The 26,943-nt window shown below is 39.3% G+C and overlaps 1 protein-coding gene across 5 annotated transcripts in view; it reads right to left on the bottom strand.

Moving 5' to 3' along the window:
* Positions 1–1,372: 1,372 nt before the first annotated feature.
* pitpnm2 (phosphatidylinositol transfer protein, membrane-associated 2) overlaps positions 1,373–26,943 on the bottom strand; it is a 64,237-nt gene continuing 38,666 nt past the window's right edge. For 4 of the 5 annotated variants that reach the window (XM_086301481.1, XM_086301480.1, XM_086301477.1 and 1 more), the window contains 22 exons: positions 23,588–23,926; positions 23,301–23,396; positions 22,146–22,250; positions 21,248–21,306; positions 20,709–20,799; positions 19,762–19,915; positions 19,488–19,677; positions 19,273–19,392; positions 17,713–17,924; positions 17,454–17,629; positions 14,857–15,027; positions 14,597–14,737; positions 13,521–13,682; positions 13,139–13,417; positions 11,433–11,581; positions 11,077–11,193; positions 9,753–9,869; positions 9,505–9,653; positions 9,269–9,418; positions 8,300–8,483; positions 8,085–8,213; positions 1,373–7,865 (listed from right to left, as the gene is read on the bottom strand). In XM_086301481.1, coding sequence (XP_086157607.1) covers positions 7,497–7,865; positions 8,085–8,213; positions 8,300–8,483; positions 9,269–9,418; positions 9,505–9,653; positions 9,753–9,869; positions 11,077–11,193; positions 11,433–11,581; positions 13,139–13,417; positions 13,521–13,682; positions 14,597–14,737; positions 14,857–15,027; positions 17,454–17,629; positions 17,713–17,924; positions 19,273–19,392; positions 19,488–19,677; positions 19,762–19,915; positions 20,709–20,799; positions 21,248–21,306; positions 22,146–22,250; positions 23,301–23,396; positions 23,588–23,926 — 3,659 coding nt within the window. In that variant the 3' untranslated portion in view covers positions 1,373–7,496. The remainder of the gene's footprint in view (positions 7,866–8,084; positions 8,214–8,299; positions 8,484–9,268; positions 9,419–9,504; positions 9,654–9,752; positions 9,870–11,076; positions 11,194–11,432; positions 11,582–13,138; positions 13,418–13,520; positions 13,683–14,596; positions 14,738–14,856; positions 15,028–17,453; positions 17,630–17,712; positions 17,925–19,272; positions 19,393–19,487; positions 19,678–19,761; positions 19,916–20,708; positions 20,800–21,247; positions 21,307–22,145; positions 22,251–23,300; positions 23,397–23,587; positions 23,927–26,943) is intronic. The other variant, XM_086301482.1, reaches the window with a different exon arrangement.

A 26,943-nucleotide genomic window follows, 5' to 3' on the forward strand; every position in this document is an offset into this window, starting at 1 on the left:
GTTCTACTTTGGTTTCATCTGACCACATGACATTCTCCCAATCCTCTGCTGCATCATCCATGTGCTCTCTGGCAAACTTCAGACGGGCCTGGACATGCACTGGCTTCAGCAGCGGAACACGTCTGGCACTGGGATTTGATTCCCTGCCGTTGTAGTGTGTTACTGATGGTGACCTTTGTTACTTTGGTCCCAGCTCTCTGCAGGTCATTCACCAGGTCCCCCCGTGTGGTTCTGGGATCTTTGCTCACCGTTCTCATGATCATTTTGACCCCATGGGATGAGATCTTGCGTGGAGCCCCAGATCGAGGGAGATTATCAGTGGTCTTGTATGTCTTCCATTTTCTGATGATTGCTCCCACAGTTGATTTTTTCACACCAAGCTGCTTGCCTATTGTAGATTCACTCTTCCCAGTCCGGTGCAGGTCTACAATACTTTTCCTGGTGTCCTTCCAAAGCTCTTTGGTCTTGGCCATGGCGGAGTTTGGAGTCTGACTGTTTGAGGCTGTGGACAGGTGTCTTTTATACAGATGATGAGTTCAAACAGGTGCCATTCATACAGGTAACGAGTGGGGGACAGAAAAGCTTCTTACAGAAGACGTTACAGGTCTGTGAGAGCCAGAGATTTTCCTTGTTTGAGGTGACCAAATACTTATTTTCCACCCTAATTTACGAATAAATTCTTTACAAATCCTACCGTGTGAATTCATGGATTTTTTTTTCACATTCTGTCTCTCACAGTTGAAGTGTACCTCTGGTGCAAATTACTGACCTCTGTCATCATTTTAAGTGGGGGAACTTGCACAATCGGTGGCTGACTAAATACTTTTTTGCCCCACTGTACCTCTCACTCGGTGCTTCCTATTTCTAAATACAAAGACATCAGTGCTTGAAACACTGTGCTTCAGGCATCACAGTAGGATCTCACTCCTCAGCTGGTAGTAAGTCCCGGATTTATACTTTTTTTTTTTTTTAGGCATTCCACATAATTGTATGTAAACGTTTAAGACTAGGCTAAAAAGAACACACAAACACATGGTAATTTATCATCCAATTATATTTATTCCACAGTACAGAGGATAATGGTGAGTGCTGAACACATACTGTATGAACAACGACACATCTGTACCTACTGAAAATGTGAGTCTAAATCACTTGGAAAAGTAATTCTGGTGTCCCTAATTAAGTACATGTGGCATCTTAGTTACTGGCTGTCGGTGTCATGGATCAAAGAATCAGTTAAAACATATAAAATGGGTAATGACAATCTATGCAACAGCTAACATGGCGCAGAGAAGTACTATTTTATGCCACCCTTTCCTAGCAAATATAAGCAGTATATAAACATTTAACGATGCAATAATGTAACTGCATATATTGAAAGTGTATATTAATTATTGCCACTATACACTTTGTCACGGTCCTACAGCATCTGCGGCATTATATTTCAGATGTGTACATACAAAATATGATATGGTGCTAAAGCTGGACATCAATAAATTGTCAGTCCCACGTTCTAATAAGGAGCCTTTTCTAAAAGATTTATTCATTTAAAGATATTAATCAAAACCGACTTTTATTTGGCAGCTTTGTTTCACTTATAATGGCTTTTAAAAACATTTGTAATCCTATTATAAATACTAAATAGTCATCAATTAAGAACTTTAATCAGTAGGCATGCTTTCCTTTTACATGACTGTACGTCTTCAGTACAATACATACATGTTTCAGGTATGAGTTTACAGAAGTCATTACAAATACTTTTATTGGCTTTAGAAAATGTAGGAAGGTTTTAAACACATGAATTTTCAATAAGTGCCAAATAATTAGTTTGCTAAAATGCTGTTCATAGAAGCAACAGTGGGTGCTAACATTTTTCACAGTGTCAGCATTAAAGCTAAACTGAGCAGTCATCTCATAGACTGAAATGAAAAGTGGTCTCTTTGGACTAACATGTCCAGTGACTTATTCAGCATACAATAATGTTTACCCTTTCACAAAGGGTGTGTTATTAGAAAGTGAAACCACAAACTAATAATGCACTTTTTAAAACTAAAGATGTAGGTCTCTATATTTAATCATTCTTATCCCAAAGTGGCAATAATTGTGATTACAGGAAATATATTCTGCTGTTTGTTTTTGTTTTTATATGTAAGTGTTCAGTTTAATTGTAAGGACATAGTGGAGAAGAGTTCATTTATTATTCTTACCAGTGTAGGTTATGTAATTTTAAGTTGGATTAGACAAAATGCAACAGTTTGTTAAATATTGTTTTCTGTTAAGGGCTTTTACTTTTCCATGCACCTACTGCTGCCTGAGAAAAATGTCTCGAGTTATATTGCAAAGGTTTTGTAAAATACTCCAGCTTGAAAAATAGGTACAATAGTCCTATAAAACATACTTGACTGTTGTAAGAGACAGCAGATGTCTATAGCAGCTCAAATACAAACAGTTTTCACATGGTGTGAAAAAGCTGCACGTGGTGTATGGACGTGTATGCTTTCAGACTGCATGTAGATTGAATTGTGGTAGATTGTGCCCCTGCTGTGATGTGAAGAATAATATTGCACTGGTAGGAACATAAAAGCTTCCTGTGTTGGTCCATAGCCTCAATGACTGCCAAAATGACAAATAAAATGCTACATATTTCCGTTATAGTTCACCTGAAATTTCCAGAGTAACGCCATGAACCTTAAATAAATAAATAAACCTCGACCCTATATTTCCTACATATATATCTTTACAGTATGTACAGTGACACATCCTTGGCTCCTGAACAGTGTCAGAATCCAGACGGACAGACATTCAACTCAGCAGCCAAAATGGCCAAATGGGAAAAAGTGTTCTCCAGGACTTCTTTCAGTCTAGCATATTGTCCAAGGTTTTGGCAGCACGCTCAGACTCTGTTCTACAAGGTCAAAACATTTTGCCCATTTTTTTTCACATGCAACATTCAATTTAATATTATGTAGTCAGCAAATCAAAATCCAGTCAAAGCATTAAGACGTTTGCTCTCAGTACACACTTCCCCTTCTTACGAAAGGCTGGATACAGTGTTCATCAGAGGTTTTCAAACTATGACAACCTCCCATCTGTGTCAGGTGGATTGTACAGGTGCACAGAGGTGTTTGAGAGCAACAGGAAGCACTAGTTGTCTTTTTTGGCCCTTTAATTTCCAAGTTAAAAATGAGTGGATCTATGTGATATATGTATCTTTAGATTCAATGGGCCATAGACTTTCAGAAGACATTGCTATATCCAGTACCCATGACTAATAAGCAGACAGTTCTTCATGGGTACAGTGCAAACAGGAAGAGCTAATAGCTAAGACAATTGCTAAAATGCTTTTAATGGGGCCAAAATCTTAAAAAAGAAAAAAAAAAAGAAAATAAGTTTTCTTTTGTTTTTTAAAGAAAAGAAACAAAAATAAGAAAAACTCCTAATCCTCTAGCTATAGTCTGTGCTTCTCAGATATCAGCATGTAGTCAAGTCACAAAGCTAATTACATTCCTTTAAAAATCAGTCACCATTGTTCTAAATGATTTTCTGGATTCCTCAATGAGTCTTCTAAGTATCTGGGTTAACCAACAACAACAAAAAAGCCTTTTCTACTCAGTAAAAAGAAGATTTTAAACTTGAAATCTTTCTCATTTTGCACCTCTGAAACCAAATGAAAACAAAGACAGCAGTAGATAGTAGGAAAATTAGGAAATGGATTTGAAGAGACACCTCTTGCAGTGTGGTGGCACAGTAGTAGAGCAGTAAGTACTGTTGCTTCACAACTAGAAGATCCTGTTTGTCCATTTAAGGTGTCCCTGCCCAAAACCCCCCTTTCTTCTGACTGCCCAACTGCTGGAAGCTTGCTGAGGAGCAGTACTGATTATCTGAGAGTTATATCCACCTGAGAACCAGCCCATTCATTTATGTGTCCTCTGTAATGGACATCTGTTTTTGACTTATTTGAGCTAACCTACATATATGACATTCTGGGATTTCCATTGATATTTCATGGGTTTTGTTTTTTATCTCCAAAGAGGAAGGAAATCACAAAAAAGTTCAATAGAAAGATTGTTTTTTCCTCGCTTCTCAGGAGGATATTTCTGGGTGTGCTGTGTATGTAGCCAATAGCACAAAGAAATCAGGTTTCTGTATGTCATGTTATTGTAAGATAACATAACATAAGAAGGAAAAGTGCGCTTTTAAAGGTAAACTTCAGGAGTCTACATTAGATTGCACAAATTTTTAAAGAATTACAGTTACTGTAGTTCCAAAGCTTTGAGAATAATCATCCACCAAACAGAAAAATATGCCTGTTAAGAGAACACAGAGTGTGGGCATGGATATGCATCAGGGGGGGAGCACAATATCAGACTTTGAAAACTCCTGGTCTAAAGACTTCTGTAGAGTTCCTTCTTAACTATTTGGCACATATACGTACATCATTTTCATATTGTGACCAAATGTACAGACGTATGCATACCAGCACATATATCATATCCTGACATAAATAAAAAATGTCATGCACTACAGAGGTGTTCGAATGCAGCAAAATGAGATGGTAACTACAGTATATTCCACTGTAAACTAGTGCAAAAAAGGATAATGAGGTTATGCCGTTGATTAACTACAGTATTAGAGAATGATTTTGGCTTTTGTGGTGGGTTCAAGACGGTCTGGATCACACAGACTGGAAATAGAAGCACTCTTGTGTAGTGTGGAAACTGGGCATGTGAAATAACAGCATAGTAAAATGAGGGTGACAAGCAGTGCGACTGCTCCATACATCCATACACGAAGGCTTAAAGGACAGATTCACAATTTTTCATGCTTCAGAAATAGCCATATGCTCATCTGAACACTGAAACTGTTGTAGTTATAATTATTTAAGTCTATACCAAGCATGTAGAACTACGTATCATTTGTTTAGACTTAGACTTCCAGTTCATGCAAAAACACATTAGAATTTATGCTTGTTATTAATATTATAAATATTATTTTGAAAATCTGGCTTAAAAGAGTAAAGTAAATAATTTCCAAGGTTTTAAATTTCATCTTTGTGTCAGGTCAAGTCAAATTATTACAGGGTGTGTATAAAAATGAATAACTTTAAAAACTAGCTATATTAAAACAATTCTATTGCAATATAAGAAGGGTTGATTTTAAAAATCAAGTATATGGCCTTTTTTGAATTATCTGCATAAACACTTTTTTTAAAACTTTTTTTTAGCTCCTATTGACTGAATTTGGATCATTTTAAAGGTATAAATTAAAAGGTCTTGTCATTCAGTTTTGTGCAGCCCTTAGTAGAACACCCTGAACACAACAATTTTTCGAGAGATGTTGTTTAGTTGTTAACATTTGCCAAAAATAAGCATAGTGGATTCTGCCCACTATCACCTAAACTGGAAGCACATTGTGTAGGGTATGTCTTCATGGCTAGTTTTACTGTTTCAGTGTTCACACAGGCACCTGACTTTTTCATTTATCATACCTGTAAATGTTTTTACCTATTATATAAAGAGCCCATATGTGCCCATAGTTTTTGTTTTTTTTGGATTTGGGTCAGAGATGTGAGGTGGCTTCATCTTCTTTAAAGGGAAAGAGAGGCCAATGGGACTCATCTCCCATACTTCACACACACTGATAATTCAGTCATTTCAACATTCGAGCTGAATCACTTCGGCTCATTCTTTAGTCCATTTGGTACAAATACTGAAACATCTTTGTGAGTGAAAGCTCTCCCTTCCAGTTCAGTCTGAAATGAAACAGGCTCCAGGTCCAGCCTGCATTATATCCTATGAGAAAAAAGAGCAAATACTCAGGAAACACCACAAAAGTGTCTCCCAGCAGCAGCAACTATGGGAAACAAAACACCACCAGCAGGTGGATCTGAGGTATTGCAAGCAGATGAATATATATATAGATATATATATAAATAAAGGGATAGTTGCTGTGGACTGTACAGAGTCTCAGTTGTTGCTTTGATGCTGCATGCCCTGTTTTTCTGCTTTCCGTCTCCTCTGCAAAGAAAGTGTCTTGTGGGATATTAAGGCCTTGGATGGCCCAGAGGCCACACGGAAACAGAAAATACTACAGAGTTTCACACAGGGTGGAATGAAAACTGAATGGCCGACCTGCTATCAGTATGTTTTAAGAAGCATGAAAAGGACTGATCTGTGACTAAGACGACAAGTACTTTCCTCTGTGATACAGTATATTTCACAAATCCAGCCCTTATTGTTCAAAGGATCAATTCATCCAAAATACACATTTCTTTATTCATATCTTTTGGTATCTAAAAATAGAAAATTTAGAGATTCTTTTAAAATCTCTGCCAGCACAATACCATGAAGGTAATTCGTTTGTGGTCCATTACACTTAACTCAATGCTAGCATTCTCATGCTATCATTTCTCCAGTAACAATGCTACAAGCTTTTTTTCTAATCTAGTTTAGCTTGTTAGCATGGTGATTTTAGGTGGTAACAAAGAGAGTTTGGACCCTGGCAGACTCTCAGGTACATTTTCATGACAGAAAATACTTCCACCTACATTTACATCATCTTAATGTTTAGATACTTCTGGACAAATAAAACCAAAAAGTACCAGCCAGATAAATAGGGTGGAGTAAAATGAAATTGGAGAATTCTTTATGAAGCCAGCTGACAGGCTGTTGGTAAGAAATGGGAAGAGAGTAACTAAAGCATCTAACCTAACAACCTTCTGGATGGATTTTGTTTACACTAACATGCTGTGGCTAGTTAAAATAGCTACTAATATGATCTCTTTTGGTAGAGTTTGGATGAACAGATCCTTTACAGTAAGGTCTCCATTTGGTCTCTCCTTACTTTTTGTTAGATTTGCCTTTCTGTTTTTTGGTCTCTACTTACTTTTTGATAGATTTGCTTTTCTGTTTTTGCATCATGAGGGTTTTCTATACTTATTGCCAGTCACTGCTGTGTTCCAAAACAGTGGAAAAGAAACTCAAGTGTAAATCACTGGCCCTTTGCCACGGTTGCCAAACGAACTTAGCCTCAGTCCCATGGTTGACTGTCTGAAGATCAATCTGGCTCTGCAGTTTGTCCTGAGCTCATGAGTGTAAATGTTTATGTTGTTTGGAAAGGAGAAGGGAGGGTTTCCCGTTAGACGAGATTAGTTTAAGGCTTACAATTTCTTTTTTTAATCCTTCCTTTGTCATTTTTTTAAATAGTGGTATATCCTATAAAAGTATTACTGTAAAAGAGTCATGCTACAGAACTGTTTTGTTCTCTAGATCCCACTTGGCCTGATTAGTCCACTCCTCCTGGACAGATCCCTACTTATCGCTCCTTCCTAATCTCTATTAATTATGGGTTATTTATGCTGAACCATCTGTCTATTCCTTCCACAACCCCATCATCCACACACTCCCATCTTTTCTTCACCTTTCTATCTTTTATCTTAGTCCAGAGATCATAGTGGCTCGGCCAGGGTCCTTTATACCAAAGCTTTTATTTAAACATTACTTGGGGCCATGTAAGCCTACACTGCCCTCCTTGGTGCTGCTGCTGCGCCCCCAGCACCCCCCAGCTATACTCATACTCCTCTGTGCTGCTGCTGTGACCCCTCTATCGCGCTCCACTTCACACTGGCTGAGCGTGCGCTCAGTCCGGCTGGGCTGGCTGGGTGAGCATGACCCCGACCCTCCAGGCTGTTGAGAGGAGATGGTGCGAAAGATGTGGTTCCGTTTCCGGAGGAAGTCTCCTCCAGCTGTGCCCAGAGCAAAGCTGCCCTTCCGGAGGACCATACGGGTACTGGCGGTCTTGGCAGGGCGAGACCTTTGGTTGTACTCCAGCTGAGATAGGTGGGAAGCATAGCCATCCAGGATGAACTGGAACAGATTAACAGTCAATTAAACTGGGTTTACTCAGCATCAATGCACAGACAGAAGGTCCCCTGACAGACCCTAAACACTCAGCGATTAATCATGTAAAATATTCATGGCCTAATTAGTTCACAATGAAACTATTTTACAGCTGTACACCCACTCAGATAAAATAGTTTCATTGTGAACTAATTCATAATGTACCACAATTATTTACTATCAGACCTGGCACTGGTGCTGCATTTTCTTCGTGGGCCTTCCCACTATGTAGATATGAGATGGAGGCAGGCCAATAGAAGTGTACACTGATATGTCCTTGGTGGAGCCATAGGCAGCAAATATCCTCATGTTGGCCTAATCAAATACAAAGAGTTTAAACTTTTAGACATTGGAAGGATTTTGCTGCATTGCTATTCCAGACTCTCCCTGCCCTCACTTACCTCGTTGATGAGGGTTTTGAGGAAGTTGGCCTTGTGTCGGAGAGGGTCATGTACCAGGCCGTCGCAGAATGAGACGATGCCATTAGGGAAGTTATGCTGGGAGAGCCAGGCAACAACACGCTGCTTCTGCATGTCAGGACGACCTGTGACATACACTATCAGATAGCCCAAGTCCTGCCAGTACCTGCAAACAATAAAGAATAAAAATCCTGAGAAGGAGTCGCGTTTGGATTAGCTGACTTCCATGCTAAAAGGGAGTGATATGTTGTTCAGAAAATCAATATTCTGCCATTACTTCACATAAATATTCCCAAGATGCAGCACATGTAAAAACTACAAATACCAGGGGGGTAGTATTTATTCTCAATAGTTTAGAAGAAAACTATAAAATAACATATATGGAATTAAAAATGTGTGAAAGAAAATGTGTTTTTCAATTTTACATTTTTCAAAACTTTCACCTTTCGCTGTAACAGTAATGTGTAAGCTCCACACAACAATTAGTCCTGCAAGTACCTGAGCTGAGAGAGTGGAGAACCCCAGCCTCAGTACCTTTGTCCATGCAGCAAGTAGACCATGTGTTTGTGGTCATTTATCCATTTATGCCTTCACTGTGGAGAGGAATGTTTTGCATTGTGTGATGTTTTTGACCTAGAGAAGCAATTCTTGTGTTGCTTCTTCTAACTTACTAACATACAAAAGGGGCAGACTTTAGACCAGATTCAAATGTGAGATATGTGGCTCCATGTGAGATGCAGAGAAAGTGAACTGCTCATATCTGCATATGCATTTTCCACCATGAAGTATGGAGAACAAGTTGCCAAGACAATATTCCACAACAATCTGTTTTGGTCTTTGCCACGGAGTTTTTGTTTGTGTCCACAACTTTGATTTGTACTATCTAGACGTTTTACACTATATATTACTGCAGAGTAGTATTCCTACCAAGCATGCTGGTGTTCTCCTTACCTTACCACATCCACAGCCCCTGCTCGAACCTTAGGGTCACTCCCCATTATTGAGACGCTGGCAGCAAATGACCCGTCAATGCTGAATACAACAAACTCTGTTCCTCGTGGTACAATAGTAAGATAGCTGTCTGCAAATGTGTGGTCGCCCCTATTAGAGAAACAGCGACTGGTAAATATGATGAAATTCATACATGTATGCGTCTCTCCTTGTGAAATAACTACAACTCAGCATACCTGACCACCATTTTGACAGGATATACCCCGATACCCAGCCTCTTGCTCTCTGGAATTACATAAGAGACACGTCCACTGTTGTTAGTGAGCTCCGTGTCAAAGTACACCCACTCTCCAGAGGGAGGCTGGGTCATGATGTGAATGTCAATCTGCAAGAAAAAGAAAAAAAACAAAAACAAAACATGGCTTGAATACAAACCATCTCTTTTTTGTTGTTGTTCCTAACAGCCAAACATGTCAGTCATTACCTTTTCTCCAGTTAATGTGACCATGTCCAGAGGACCATACATGAAACGTCCCGTCAGTGTCTGCACTCCATCCTCTGTGAACACGGCGTCATTCACGCGATGATTAGCTGTCACATTCTGAGAAGCAACCAAAACAGGAAATCAGTTTCTTTTTTTTTTTTCTTTTTTTTTTTCAAATCTCTTTATTTGGTTTTCCAGTGTTCTTTATCATAAAGGCAACTAAGATTCAAATATAAATGATTACATATATACAACAGAAATTAAACAAAATCAAAACAAAACAAAACAAAACAAAAAAAAGGCGGAAATCAGTTTCAATTCTCTAAAGTCTCTCTTGAGACTTCTCTTACTGTTTTTGCTGCCAAAATGAGATGACGAGAACTTGACTGAAATGTTAATCAGCTCATTAGAGGTGCTTTTTTCCTAAATTGTTTGTCCTGTGAAATGCCTCTTTGGCACCTTTGGGACTACCGTATCTTCTTCAAGGACTTTTTGGACACCTTTTTTTCCAGAATAACTGAAATCCTCTACTTATGTCTTGCTGCTTATATCTTATGCAGGGCTATGGGCTATTCTATTCTATTCTATTCTATTCTATTAAATGTTTAGAGAGGAAATATTTTCTTGGTAGATATGCTAGTAACTAACAGATATCTGAAGTATGAAAATCAAAAAACGTGCTTAATCTTTAACAATAACTTATACACAGCCTTGTCAAAAGAAAGCAATGATAATCTAATATTTAGTTGGAACAAATTTAGCTTGGCATTATTTCAAATGTTTTATGCTTAGCATGTAAGTGGGGTTAAGTTAATCGGGTAGGTTAATTAAAGTTGGATGTGAACTAGATGTGAACGTGAACAGTATGACAATGGCTGCCTGTCTCTCAGTGTCGGCCCTGTGACAGGCCGGCGATCTGTTCTGGGGGTTTCCTGGCTCTCGCCTTATGGTAGCTAGGATAGGCTCCCCCCATGACCCTTAATTGGACAAGCAGAAGAAAATGGATAAATTGATGGCTCTAGTATGTGTGGCATGACATTTTCTGATGATAAATTAGTCTTTTAGGGAACGATGTTGAGGTCTCCAAAGTTTGGATCATTAGAAATTCAGATTTTCTTTGTAAATTTGCCTTTCAGGTAAATAAAACATCCATTTTTCTCCCTTTGTGTCATTTTTTGCTGCTGCTGAAATACTTCTAAAGCCAAACCTATGCCCTCCGAAAATATAACAGAGATACTTTAAGTCAAAAATCTCTCTTTTGTATCCACATCTTAAAAGTTCAGCATTGCCTCTGTCAGGTGGAGATACCATAAAGACCTCTTACCCGAATTTTAACATGAGTCCTCTTTCGAAGCCACTTCTCCCGAGGTTTTGAAGGAGTAAATTCAGACACTTCTTTACCATCCAGCTCCAAAACACCAGAATTCTCATGTCTCATTACCTGCAACAGGAAATGAAATTAACATTAATCACATATATTCTGTTCTCTTTAATGTTTATGGGGGAAAAAAGAAATGTAGAAAGCATGGTGAACCTATTGTACCAAATTTTCTGTAAAGGAATGGAGTCTTATATTTAATTTTAAAAAAGCAATGACTGAGATTATCATCCCTGGAACTATGCAACTTAAAACACTTTAGTGATTACAAATCAAAGAAATAAAATCAATTGAAAGAGAACCTGTCTGAGTATAAATGAGACAACGTCCGTCGATTCCCAGTAGGAGGCATGGAAAAGATGAGGCAGAGCCACGGTTGGAAAGGCTGTCAGGGCATCAGGACAGTAAAGAGCATAGTCCATCCTCTTACTGCCCCACCACCGAGAGGCAACTACAGCAGTGAGGGGAAAAACAGACAGTCAGAACGTCCACTGTGCTGATTTTAGTTAGTGTTTTTCATTGAAGGTTTGACTAAGAGGCACTAGGGCTAGGTTAAAACTGGACAGTGGTGAGTAGTAGAAAGGTTTGAAGTGCACACTGTTCCCTCTCTTTTTTTCTTGTAATGCAGTGGTTCCCAACCTTTTTGACTGATATATCCCCAAAGCCCTCAAATATCCCTCCACCGATACCACAGTGTGTTCCAAACATGATCCCAATGAATGCTATTTTAAACTCTACGATATTTTAAAAGACACGTGTGATTAACTGTAGTGAAGCAATTCGTCCATTCTTTGTGTTGCAAAAGTAAAAAAATGTTTGTTGTTACTGTTGTTACTGTTTAGGGCGATCGCGGCTCAAGAGTTGGCAGTTCGTCTTGTAATCTGAAGGTTGCCGGTTCGAGACCCGGCTCAGACAGTCTCGGTCGTTGTGTCCTTGGGCAAGACACTTCACCCACCTACTGGTGATGGCCAGAGGGGCCGATGGCGCGATATGGCAGCCTCGCTTCTGCCAGTCTGCCCCAGGGCAGCTGTGGCTACAACTGTAGCTTGCCTCCACCAGTGTATGAGAGTGAATGAATAGTGGAATTGTAAAGCGCTTTGAGGGTCTCGAAAAGCGCTATATGAATGCAGTCCATTATTATTATTATTATCCACGACTTGTATTTGTCCACTGTTTTATCTATGAACTGTTAATATCCCTAAACTGCAATATATGACTTGGATACAGCAATTTATTTGATATGATGAATTTAGTTAGCGCTTATAGAAATAAATTAGTACACATCAATTTTTACTACTATTTGGGCTGTTTTATTTTCCCACATAAATGGGATCTCTTACGCTCATTTTTATCTCCACAGATTTATTTGTAGCCACTACTAGTGTATCCATGATTCATAATGCTAAAGCATCTGAATTTACTTAAACAAAGTGTTTAATTTCCTTCACGCTTTGTTTGAGATAACTTTCTTTTGACTGGCTGCATCTCGCAACCAGAAGGTGTGATCAACAGGTGGGTGGGGCTTCTGCGTGCCTGAGATGATCACATTAGCAATATCTGCTCTCAGTGATGTCATATAGATGTAGCAGCAAGGGGAAAGTCTTTAGAGCAATCTGAAGCTTTAGGCTCACAGGGATCACTTACACATATAGTACACTGACCTTCTTATTTAAAACTTAGACCATATTTAATATCAAAATCCATCGTGTCATAAAACATCAGTATATATTTTTTGAGATTTTTCTGCCAACACCAAAAGTAGCTACTGAGGTACAAGTAAGCCTGATTGGGAATCACCACCAGGACAAGAAAACAGTGGTTCTCAAGGAATTAAGTTCAGAAAGGCTCACAAGAAGGATTATGGACCTCCAGTGTAATTACTGTAACTACTTGGGAGTACTATCTGAGAGAAAGGAAGAAGCCAGAGGAGGAAGGAAAGAACACAGGGAATGAATACAGATTGTAGCATCCTTCCCTCAAGGTCCTCTTACTACAGCTCCCAGGGTACCTTTCTCTATGTTCTTCAGCACCCTGGGCGACGGGGGTGCCGAGCTGATGTCAGTGATGTCAGACGTAACATCAGTGAGGTCAGAGGTCATGTCAGAAGTCATGTCAGAGCTAACGTCCGAGCTGTGCTCGGACTCCACACCGTTGGATCTCGGAAAAACCTGACGAATTTTCTTGCGCAACTGAGGCGGTGTGCTCCGAGAGGCAAATCTATGGTAGGGTAGATGCAGCTGTGACAGCAGACTGGGCCTTTTAGTGTGGCTCACTTCACATTTGCTTGCTAAGAGGATGTTTGGAGGGAGGAAATGAGAATGTCAACATGTAAACTTCCAGCTTCTGGACCAAAAATTAGGTCAGAGACACAATGTCAGAGGTCAGCTTACTCGTAGCGATGTTGGAGGCGGTGTAAGAGTCAGCTAAGCCTGACACCTGGCTGGCTATGCTGGCCTCACTGGCTCTACGGGTGCAGCGAAGGTGAGGAATCCCTGGTGATGTTGATGATGGATGCTGACCATCAACAAGAGTATGGGAGTGAAGGGTATCCACTGCGAATAAAGAGGAGTTATAGTCATATTCTTTATTCACATATGATCAATTATTTCTATGATTATGAATAATTCAAACACCAATATAAAATAATGATATTTTTAATCACTCATGCAAGGAGAAACAAGTTGTAAATACAACATGTTACCTTTTGAGTTTTAACCATTTGATAAATTTAAGTCTCACGTTCACTCTTTTAACTCTGTTTTTGGTTTCCTCCAGATATCTTCCTGCTTAGCTACTGCATGTTCCACTATTTTTACCCAATAGTCAAAGAACTCTGTTTGCTATTTGCTGCTGAGCAGTTAGTGTAAAATCGCTTTTTAGTGCTTAATTTGTCTGAGAAGAGACAGGAGTCTGAAGTGGCAGAAAAATTAGAGTCATTAGAGTGAACCAAAATGATAAAACTGCAACCAGCTCGCTAATCAAATAATAGAACCTCAAAATGAATTCAGTGGGTAAATACAGGTTTACCCGCAGCAGATGGCTGTTTGGTTCTAGTTTGGTTCTGTTGGATATTTCTTCTACAATGGACTTTTTTTTCTCCCCACTGTCAATAGGTGCTTACTCATAAAAGGTTGTATGATTGTTGGGGTTTTCTCAATATTATTTTAGGGGTTTACCTTACTCTGCAACTTCCCTGTTGGCAAAACAGGTGTTTTGAACCCCACAAACAAAAAAAGCAACTGAGCCATAACTAATGTTAGGGAAATCTGTTGATGTTTATGAAAGAGCCATAAACATCAACAGATGAACCAGCCAATATACTGGAATATTGTATTTTTTCCATCTGTATCAGTAATGGTCTTAAAAAAATCCTATATTGTTAGAAGCTCTAGTTTTAACCAAATCCAGACCACATTAGAAAAATAATAATAACAGGATAAAGGAGATAAAGAGAACAAATACACACTCTCTGTGTTGCTCTGGGAGGTCTGCCAGTTGAGGACAGGCACAGGGATGCAGGTCTCACTGACAGTGCTTTCCTGGTTCCGATGTGATGCTGTACTGCCAGACTCTATCAGAAGCTGGGGGTTACTTTGCACAGTTTCAACTAAGCCAGACAAGGGGTAAAAAAAAGTCAACAACTTGTATTACATAAAGTTCTGCAGCAAAATGTCTCAGGAAGTGTGCCTTTCTTTTTTGTCTGTGTTTGCGTGTGTGTCAACTCACCTAAGAGAGCCGAATGTCCATCACCCAGAGGAAAGCGCTGATAGCGGGAGACGCTACAGGGAGGCAGCAGGTAGAACCTCTTGTCTAGGAGAGGCTCAAGACGAGAGGCGGAGGGGTCAGCTGGATGAAACATGTTGTAAACCTGCTGGCAGGCTGGACGCAGCGCCGACACTAGAGCAGGAAACACAGCAAGAAGTTTTAAATAAACAGACTGGTGTGACTAGTAACACGGGACACTGTGTATACAAACTATAACTTTAGATAGTAGGCTGGAAAATACATTACAGTTTTACTGAGTTACATTGATGCAGTTCTCACATCATCGATGTAATTCTCTCCACTCCTTTTGGAGATCATTTATCTGAATTTCATTAGTGGGACCACACCTTGAAGCACACCCTTTCTCAAAAATGAGAAGCTGTTTGTTCTTGTTTTTGTGCCTTACCCTGTCTCCTTTTTTCAATTAATTCATTTCTCATTAGTACATTGAGATCTTTCCAGTCTGGGATTCGCCACCAGTCCCCTCTGAGGCCCTGAGGCCTTCCCCAAACCACAGCCTCAATTCATGCTCGAGTCATCTGCCATTATCTACTATCTACTGCTGTAAAACCTAAATGAGGATGTGGTCCCGGCTAGTGAAATGCAGTTCTTAACTCTGTAACACACTTCCCCACTAACTTGAGAATTTGTTATTGTATTTGCACACACTGCTATTGTTTCTACCCATTAGCACCACACACATTTTGTTATTGTCTTGAAGCACTTCTCGTCTGAATCTCATAACTAATCAAAACATTTTCCGTAACACTGCCCGGTATTGCATTATTGTTTTTAATGAAATCCCTTCAGACTTCTTTCAAAGTCTGTATGAAAGACTAAGGCCAGTCACACACTGTCAGTGGAAGAACAGTTTTCCTCGATCGTTTTGGTGCAATTCTCCCATCAGAAAAGTCACTGTCACTACTAAATTTGGATGAGCAGCTGACAAATCTGCAACAACTCTGCTCTGAAACTTGTACTAACAAGGTGTACTTAATAAAGTGCTCAGTGAGTTTGTACAGTATGTATAGTATACACATGTGTGTAATTGGCAGTGCCATGACATTCACCTGTAACACAAGATTGTGAGTATTTATTTCCAATTGTTTCAACTAAACTTCTTCTGACAACGTGTTACTATTTGCTTTTACCCAAAGGACAATTTCACTGCTAACACCGAGAGTGTGTGAGTGGATTTGCTCTTTCATACATGTTTGAAAAAAGTTCAAAGTAGCTTGATTGAAAACACTAATGCCGTGCTGGACAGTATTCAAGAAAGTGACAGATGTAGAGTTCTGACTAAGAATTATATAGGTTCGATCACTGGCTTCTCACGGTCCTTGAGCTCTCTAATGCATCCATCACAATATGAATGTGTGTTTATGTTAGATAGAAAGCACATATACAGAAAAAAGTGCATGTGTGTATGAGGCAAGTTTTTGGTGCTCAGGTAGAGTAGAAGCACTATATAAGAACCAGTCCATTTAGTACTAAATTATAAGTAGAAACAATAGCTGATGTGAGAATTGCACCAAAGTGATTGATAAAAACTGTAATAGGACTGTCGTCTTTATATAAAGCTTGACAACTACTTTGCTGATGTAAACTTCCCACTGGTCTTGGTCTGACTACACCATAGACTCTCTAGTGTTTGTCACAGTGTCTACAAACAACAGCAATAAAAAACTATGCCCATATGAAAAATAAAATAAAATGTGTATAACCACTTAGAATTCCAAACAATCAATGTTTATATCCCATCATAATCACTTTGTTTTACACTTAAACTACTGTAGTATGTCCTGTTTGAAATCATACCTTTATCCATATGAATCTTTGATTCATTAAGCTACTAGGTGGTATAAGCTTTGTTTATATTTAATCCTATGTCTTATGCCCTAATTTGATGTGTGATTGTACTGTCATATTTCAAGAGTAGGGAGGATACTGTATTTTTGTGGCATGTTATTTAGGTGATAGATAAGAATATCCTCACCAGTGGTAATTCCAGGACATTTTCAAGGCAAGCAGCACAAAAATATTTGACTCTTTATGTATTTTATCAGTATAAGAGACCGATAAAACTGCATCTACCAACAACTTATTTTCCTAATATTGAACGTTTTAAAGTTATTCCGATATTACTTTGGAAAACCATGAGAAATAAATGGCTGTGTAAACAAAGAAATGAAACTAAACATCCGACAGCAACTGTAATGATTTCCTTTTTTCTTTTTTTTTTAAAGTCCACATGTTAAGCCAACAGCTGCAGGTCAGTAATCTGTTTCTTTAAAACCTCAAAGGACACAGTGCAGTCAGACTTGTGGCTGTGTAAGCACTTCTATCACATATTTCTCTTTTTCAGCCTTTGAGATCAAAAGCATGACTTCTAACCTCTGACACCTGCCTCCCAGCTGCTGGAGACATGCATTTCACACAGGAAGAAACACAAAGTGCTACAAATAACCACTTCCTGCTTTGACCTGTGACGAACATCAAATTAGACCAACGGCAAAATAAATGATAGGAGCATAAAAAGGGAGAAAATCCTTCCCCACCATCCAGAGTGGGCACCACAGTCTTCCTCAGTGCAAGCACGAGCCCGAGTGGAGAGCCGAACAGGAAGAAGTCAGTCACTTCAAATTCGAACTTCCCCAGAGATCCTCCCTCCAACATGGTGCTGTTGCTGGAACGCCGGGATCCAGCCTCTCTGTGGAGAACGCTGGCGTGAAGGCTGCCCAGAAAGAAACAAAATATAACACATTAGAAGAAATCTTTGAAGGATTTGTGGCATTTGTTTTAAGTTCTGTGTCTCACCTAGTGAGGAAGGCTTGGTGGTGTTTGATGGTGTCCAGCTCGTACGTGGAGGAGTCGCTGCGTTTGCGTGGAAGCTGCTTCTTGGGGTCGTCAGGCCCAGAGCAGTGAGGGATGTCAATGTTGCTGCGGCTGAGATGGCGGCTTCCTTCGAGGGATGGCGAGGAAGAAGAGACACTGTTTATGACGATACCAGGAGAAAGAAGTTCTGTGTCCTGAGAGAGAGGGATGAAAGAGGATACTGTCAAATGTGTGATTGAAATTATTCCCACAAGTCTTTAGTTTTCTTGGAATGACTTAGGTGTTTGTAATAGCCTTATAGTTTTATGGATAGCACTCTCAAACTGTAGGTTAGTTTGTCAGGACTATACTCACTATAATTTGGCAACTATCAGGTGAATGGTAATAAAAATTTGCACCAACATTCATAGTCTTGAGATGCCTCAGAAAAAGAAATATCCAGAGTCTTTGTCTAGCATAAATGAGACCAGCAGAAAAACATGTTACCATAGTGAGCTGCACCTGCAATGTGAAGCCCATTTATTTTTAAATTGCTGATTGTTTATGTTTTAAAAAATTAAGGATGGTTTAGCTTTTACAGTTACAAGATCATTGCACTTGAAAGACAACTACAAGATTTTGCTTTAACTTCACCTGTACGGATATCAAAAATTGCCTCAGTACCCTTTAAATGTGACATAAGATCTGTGATAACTCTTTACCTTTTCTTCATGCAAGGCTGAAATTGTATGAATTGTAATTTTAACTGGGTTTATGACCAGAACATGCACCTCCAAAACTGATGTCATACATCACTGCATTACTTCCACTTTGTATGTATTACCTACTAATAGATGTAATACATTAGAATATGCTAAACTAGGCTGCTCTAGTTTACCATTCAGTTCCAGGCACCGCTGTGCCACACTGTGTATTGTCTTGCCATGCAGACCCACTAGCATGGCTTCAGAGTCTTGTTACATCTAATGTACACATTTTCTTCATATATTTCCCCCCAAGGGTCACATTTAGCACACTGTACTGCATTTGACAACATATCGCTTACAGTAAAAACAGAATAAGTCACACCATTGCGCACTCATGGACATACACAAATGAAAATTGTCAGACAAGTTCATATAAAGCAAGGATGGAGTTGAATGCAAGAATGCAATGCATTGAACATGTTGGCTAGTTTTCCACGTATTTTAGCATAGCTAAACACAGTTTCTGGTATCAACAATGGACTGTATATAAAAGATGGATGTAGCCACTGTTACATTACATTGTCTTTAGCTAAGCATTTTAGCCATCGGCATCTGAGCTACTGAACCTAAAAATAACTAAGAAGGAGTGAAGCTGACCGATAAACCGAGAGACACTGAACAGTCCTTCTTGACACCAGTGGGGACCATAATGTACATCGGCAGTTTTTGTTTTTTTAAGACTTTTTAAGACTTCAGCATTAGTTTCCTTTTTTAGACCCAGAAGCTACATCCATCTTTTATATACGGTCTACGGTATCAACAGCTTGGTATGTCATCAGAGAATTTAAGTTGATACCTGGACACTAATGGCACTGCCCCGTCTGCTGCTGTTTTGGCTTTCTGATACCGTCACAGAACTGCTGCACAGCGCATCAAAGCCCAGAATACCCCCAACACAGTCCCCAATAACACACACCTGTATTATAAAGCAAAGCACAAAAACATGAGTATGCACACTAAATCAGCGTTATCTGTACAAGCAGTGCCAATCCAAAAAAACAGAAACCCAACCTGGCCATTAAAAGAAGCTCCTTCCAAAGATCTGATGAAGTCGCTGTACACCTGATTGGCTCGTAAGATGACGGTTGCCACGGCATCTTGGTACTGTGGTGCAGAAGTAGCCAGAAGAGGAAGCGCAGCCAGCGGAATGTGGTCCTGACTGCTGGATAGACAGCTCTCATCGTAGCTGTAGGGGCTAAGACTGCAGAGCAGAGAGAAGTGGCTTTATGTCTATAATCAGCTTGCACGTGTATGACAGCATGTTATTAAAATGCTGCTTGCTCACTTGGACACAAGCGAGAATGCTTCGACACACACAGCAGGGCAGGGTACCATTCGAATGGCAATGCGGCCCAGTGCTGAAGGGTAATGGACCCTCATCACAGCCTCAAAAGCTCCACTTAGCGTGTTTACATCTCCCTGTTTGCTGTTCTGTTCTCCTTCAAGAAAAGCAAAGGCTCATTATTAATCATTGCCATGAAACACAATCATAAGGCCTTGCACATTTGTTTGAAAATTAAAAGACTTACTGTACTGCATAAATGAACATCTCCTATACCGATTGTGTTACTGGTGGGGGCTCGCTCATTTAAATAAATATACATATAACATATATAACACTTTCCTAGTCTTAGCTAATCATAACTAGCCACTATAATTTTGTTTTAATTCACTTTTCACATGTTGTTTGTTTTAACTATTTGACCTAGCTAAAAACGAACTGCTTTTCATTAGTTAGTTGTTTTTGTTTTCTTTAAAATTACATATTTTATAGTGTAAAATTATTTCCTGTAAATATCCTGGTAGATAATTGTTGTTATTTTTTCTATGACTGTATGAAATGTATCTAGCCATTAATGTCTTTGTGCTTAGATTATTTCATTTGAAAACTTTATAAGGCTTTAAGAGATCCTATCACCTGGTATTTAGTATGAAAAAAAAATCATTTTTCAATCTTTTCTATCCTTGATCAAATTTAATAATGGTTGAATTTTTTTGATAATAAATTAATTTCCTTTTTTCTTCTAATTATTATTATATTGATGTAAATGATATTTTTATCACAGAAAAATGAAAACTTAACTATGCTAATTTTAGCTTTAAGAATGTATTCTTATTATTTTCACTCTTGTACTAAACAATCAGTTAATCCAAAAATAGTCTATAATGTAATCTATAATGAACTTAGTAGTTAGTTGGATTGTGGGAAGAATTTTGAAGGTTTGACTGTACCAGAGCCAGTGTCCAGTATGTTGCCTCCATGCAGGACCAAAATGAGGACATGAATTTTGGAAGGCTGTACACACTGCTGAGATGAACAATCCTGCAGGTAAGAGAAACAGGAAAAAAGCAGGAAAATAAAGGTGGGCTGATAGGGATAGAGGCAAAAGGGAGTAAAGGAAAACACTGCAAGCAGTACTTAAAAGGACTTAAATGAGCTATGAGTTCAAAATAATCAAATAAAGTCTAAACACTTTGCTCTAGAGAAGACCAGTGGTGAGCTAGCTACATTTACATTTCATTTTGAAGAGAAAAAAGAAACCCTAACCAGGTTTTCCCCTTTTAAGGACACAACACTGGACAAGAGGAGGAAAAATCTTAAACGTCACTCCTGAAGTTAAATTCTAGGGTCAAGTTTTATTTTGGATTCTAGTTTCACTTCACTGGCGTTATAATGTAGAAGGAACAGTACCATCTACAAGCCCTTTAATTATAGGTGTCGGTGTAAGAAAGACAGGAATTAAATGCAAGAACACTGAAAAAAATGGCACCTCTATCTGTGTCTCCACATTGACGGCATACTCCCCGACTGACTCCTGGTACAAGGTTTCTGTGAAAACAAATTATGGACTTCATCACTGATGACAGAAGAGATGGCCTAAACTATAAATTCTGAGTCCTGTAGTCCTCAGGATACACTGGGCTTCATTTACAAACAGAGTAAACTGTGGCACTGTTCACTCTGCGGGGTGAGAAAAATGAGAAAAATAAATACATAAAACATGATGGCAATGGTCGAGGGATTCAAAATGTTTGTAGCCCACCAACCAGTGGGTGATGTCATGGTGACTATGTCCATCTTCGATATACAGTCTGAGTTCACAAAAAGTGCATAGACATAAATCTTAAACTGTGTGTGTCCATAAGCTTTCCGTTTGGATGTTTGCCCAGCAATTGCCGTCAGTCTGATGTAACTGCTGTCATGCTGGTCACGTAGGCCTTGTCTTCCTTCTTTTTTCTGGTCTTTTTTTCTTTTTCTTCCTTCTTTTTTTCCTAGTTTTCTTGGCATGGATTTAAATGTCAAACCTTTCTTATTCTTAAGTGACCCACAGTCCCTATCTCAGGGGGAAAACATCCAACTCCTGGTTATTACAGCCCCTTTGTCACTTCACAGGAAACACTTCTGTGCCTCATCCACATGGAACACTAATGTTTCAGTTCTTCACTTTTGAAATCTTTTTGATTTGTGCTTTAGTAGGCATGCTTCTCATTGAGAATAACACCTTTCAATACAAGATAATTTTCCTTAATGCACACAAGATGATAAGAACAAAATTGGTAGGTGCATCTCTTTCAGGACTTTATGTATATCAGTAAATGAAGCCCAGTGTTTTCTTGTTTTGTTTTGGTACACAAAAGCATAAGATTAAGAGTGAGGCAGTCACTTACCTTGTCCTTCATCCACTTCTATTGTTTCTATTTTGTCCATCAGATCATTTGAGCTCCACTTGGTGATTTCCTTGGAAAACATGTCTTCATTATCAGAAAAGTCCTCTGCAAGATACACAGAGGGATTTTAATATAATGGAGACACTTCACTGATCTGATCAAAGCAGTCAGCCTCGTAACACAGATTAAATAACCTAAATTACATCAAAGGTGACTCCTGTTTATGCACTCTTTGAAAAATCAGTCTGTCTATTATGGTTCTCTAAAGGCTGGTTCCCCTGAAACCTCAAACCTCCTCAAAGTCTCCAGAGGTCTTTTTTAAAGATGTGCTTGCAAAGTCCTCTTTCAAAGGTCATTGTTATTCCATCACACCCAGTACTGAGAAAAATGTAGGCACTTTTGTTTGCATTCACATTCACTAGGCAGGACCTTCAGACAGGCATGTGAAGGTTTCTGAATTTACCCCCTAACCCTCCAGGTTTATGGGTACGGTTAGGGATGGAATTGATTTTAGCAACATGGTAAATACACAAGTTTTTCCAGAAACTAGAAGGCGATCGATCTAATGAAGTCTAACACATTCATTTGAGAATTACAATTTTTCTCATAAAAAATGTGTTTGGATACTCCAGAAACACAAAAACAGGTGTACCTAATAAAGTGACCGTGTATATGGCATTAGTGCGCAGTAACAAGCTGTTGGCACAAATTATTATACCTTTTTCTCAGAAATCACACATTGCTAATAAATTCATTCTAAAAACTAATATAATAAGCAAGTTAAGACATTTAAAAATTAATTTGTGAGACTCTGTCTGGCAGAATAATTTCTCTGGCTTCAACTTTAATAACATTCATTAATTAACATTTCAGCATTCATTCTTAAGGATAAATACCCACAGGGATAAACGAGAACATTAAAAGAAGCAAGCAGGATTAACAACCTTGAGTTTCTCCATTGTTAATATTTATCATCCCAAAGACACACAGATATGAAAACACATCAATTCATCTTTCAAGATAATGTCCAAATACTAAATTGAATCTGTGGGAACTGCTGAAATGCAAAAATCTTTCTTGTGCATGGGTACAATACTGAATAAATTCATTGGCTCGTGAGCTGTTTATAATGTGTTTTATTCTGCTGATCTTTACCATGAGCATCAAAGAACTCATCATCTGTGCTGTCCTCAGAGTCCCGGGCAATGCTCTGCATCCTCCACTCTGAAATGCTCTGATGAGATGGACTTCCTGTACAAACAAAGATTAACATTGGTGTATTACAGCGTTACCTAAAATTATGGCATGACCAATATTTTAAATAAGTACTTGCACTCATGTCAACAGTCACACTGTAATTCAAGGTATATCAATACAAATATTGTACCACAGACTGTGGTAAAAGCCAGTGAAACACACAAAAATCAGAAGGACATCCTCACCTCCTCGCTTTGATGACCTATTGGAGGATCTAGAGGATGTTGACCATTGTTTTGTGAGCTCCCCTCTTGTCTCAAGTGAATCTCCAAGCTTCCCTCCTGCTCCTTCTGCCTCTGCAGTCGAGCCCACTGTCTCTGCTCCCTGCTCCTGCTCTTGGCTAATGAAGGAGTTGTTGGCTTCTGTTCCCCCTCCATCATTCAGGCTGTATTGGGCCATCTTCTTTGCTAAGGCCAGCTGGGTCTCCAGCTCCAGCTGCCTGATGTCCTCGATAGTCAGGCCATACCACTCGTCCTGCCAGCACCACGCCTGCCGGTGGGCTCGAACCATGACTTTACGAAGGCCTGCAGGAACAGCAACCAAAATTTAGCGCTAATGAATTATTTTAAGGGCTCAAATCTACAAAAGTGGATTAGCTTAATATCCGTATCATTATAAATCCAATTTACTTTCTTCAGGTATTTACGATTCTCTGTTAGCTATTTGTTAGAGGTTTGTGTTGTGTCTTCATCTTGATTTAGTTGATTTTTTTTTTACTGCTTTTTTGAAATATAAGTGATCTTTACTCTTTTTTTTGGAAAGAGAGCAGTGATGGCGAACAAGAACAGTTAGGTGATGACTGTATAATTAACCAGTCAGTTGAAACTCACCATAAAGTGTTTTATCGCCACTCATATCATTATGACAGTCACGTTTTTCAATTTATACATGTGCATAAATTTAAAAACTCAACAGCCATATCTTTTTAAACTGTGCCTAACAGTTGTTTGAGTTGCATAATATGCTTAACTTTCTTCATCCTTATTTTGAGTGTGTATACATGGAGTTAAATTGCTTTTGACAGACCAATCCTGGCCTCTGGTTTTTTTTTCAGTTTTCATTTATATAAACAGAAGTCAGGATTGGTGTGTCAAAAGCAATTTAACTCCATGTATACACACTCAGAATAAGGATGAAAAAAGTTGAGCATATTATGCAACTCAAACACCTGTTAGGCACAGTTTAAAAAGGCCATGTGTCTTGGAGCTGGTGTGTGATAGTATTCATGAATCAGGGGAGATGCAGATGAAGACCCTGTGAATATTTTAGGGCGGAAGCCCAGTAAACAAGTGCAGATAACATTAGCATAAACATAACGTTCAGTGAAAGGCTGAAACGGGAGAGTCACAGAGGAAAATCACATTTTGTGATTGAAGATGTGTTGATTGGACCACTGAGTGAGAATATCATGAAGATAGAGCAGCCGCTGCTTCGCTAGTCTGGAAGTAAAATGCTGTGAGGCAGCATCCTGAGGGCCGTGAAAGTGTATAAACAGTCTTAGATCACAGCAATAAAACAGAAACACACCAACACAGGCAGGAAATTAATCCAGCCTGCTCTGTTATCTCGAGAAGCCAGTAACCTCTCTCTGCTCCTGCCTCTCTGACACTTTCTACACCAGGTATCGTTTGCATTTTTATTAGTTTTTCTTCGACACTTCCTTCTATTTTAACTTGGTTCATTCACATATATGCTTTTACTATTTCTTTTCCATATGGGAAGTGTTTGTTGTTTTGCTCTCTCTCTCTCTTGCCTGTCTGCCTGGGCGGGGCTCAGATTGGGCTCCCGCCCTTGGCCTACGCACCTGCAGCTGATCACCGGTGATTTGCAGTTGATCTCTGGCTCTTCTTAAGGCAGGGGCTCTGAGCTACTTGTCGCTGGAATATTGAGTAACTCTCGTTAGTATTGCCCGTCTCTATAGTGATTCTGTTGTTCCCGTGCTTGCCTTGGCTTAATCCTCATCTCTGTAAATAGGTTTATCTGGATCTGCCCTCATTCGTGACCCCTGGACCCCGTGCGTGAGAGTGGAGCTGCTTGTGTGGAGATTGTGTGGACAAGGAGTGGAGCGAGTATGAAGGCGTGTGTTTCCCTAACCTGTTGACCCCCGGGACCCTGGTGTTTCCCCCCCTTCACGTATATATAGCGCACCAGTGTGATTAATAAAGAACTGTTTGAAGCGTGCTTTCTCAGTCTGCGCCTGAGTCCATTCCACCGCCGTGACACAGACTACATTTTGTTTTTGACTTTCTGACTTGTGTTGTTGTGAGGCTTGTCTTTTGTGTCAGCTCTTCTGCGTCCTCCTCACGTGATTAGCTGCATACTGTGTATATCTAAGTGCCTGGTCTGTGTGTATTTCTGTTAGGTTGAAATTGTTAAATGTTGTCATTGTGTTACTTAAATTTGTAAATCGTGGTTCAAACTGTATGATTAAAGACATTTATTATAGGGACACATCCTATGTGAGGGTTCTGTTTTCTTATTTAGTAAACTTCCTGCCTTTATGACCCTTTTGGTGAGCAGGAGGTCACACAAACACAGACACACACACTCACATGCACATGAATACACGTACACAGACGCACTTACATACACATACACACTCAATGCCTTAGGGTTTATGATGCACCATAGGCGGGTTTTACAATGGGTGTTTGTGTAAACTGTGTGTCACAGAAATAAAAGGCTGCTGTGGGGTGATGGTTCTTCAAAGTGGTCTGACACCGAGGGCAGAAGGGCTGCTCTGAGATCCTTCCCTTGCTATAGCATGTGAAAAACCGGTTAAGCTGTTCATCTTGCTTCGTTAACGGGAATAAGTCTCTAAACCAGCGGGCCTGTGGAAGCGCAGACCCAGCAATTTCCTTTTCCTCTATCAGATTACCTTAATAGGTCTGTGAAGTCTATGAGGTCTATACACAGCCCAACAGAGCTCGGCTTTCTTTGTGCTAGCTGGGTTAAAAGAAACCCTCAAAACTCTGTCAGAGATAATATGTCTCACAAGTAATTGGTGTATCACACCAGCAGTCATCACTTTCTTTCCTAAACCAGGCTTTTTGCTTCATATTCTGTGCATGCTCACATAAAAGGGACATTTCACGAGTCATATAACTCCTCTTCCACACAAAATGATCTCCTTTATCATGTCACCTGCCCCAGTCAGAGATGTTAATAAAGGAAAATAATCCAACGGTGACATAAAAAGACTATAAAAAACATAGCAGTAAAACGCTAAATTAACTCAAGTATAACTGAGGTTTATTATTTTAACATTGAGTAAATTTTTGATCCTGCTGTTTATTCTGAGAGCTGAATACTTTAAATGTCAAAGTTTACTGTCTCATAGTCTAATGAAGGAGAAGTGGAAATTGTTTTAGTTTGTCAGCAAATCAAAGTGAAAGTAATTTTATTGATTGAACAGGTGTTCCCGGCCTGTGTTCTGTGTTCTAGTAGCTGCAATTTCAGCAGTGTGAAAGCAACTTGGAGCAGACTAGAATTAAGTTTATTACAATAAAGACATTTATGCTTTTTCTGCATCAACAACTAA

This window comes from Aulonocara sp. 'chitande type north' Nkhata Bay, linkage group LG7, assembly GCF_057382095.1.
Source record: "Aulonocara sp. 'chitande type north' Nkhata Bay isolate Kocher_YH1m ecotype deep benthic linkage group LG7, A_spYH_male_GT1.1, whole genome shotgun sequence".
Taxonomy (NCBI): domain Eukaryota; kingdom Metazoa; phylum Chordata; class Actinopteri; order Cichliformes; family Cichlidae; genus Aulonocara; species Aulonocara sp. 'chitande type north' Nkhata Bay.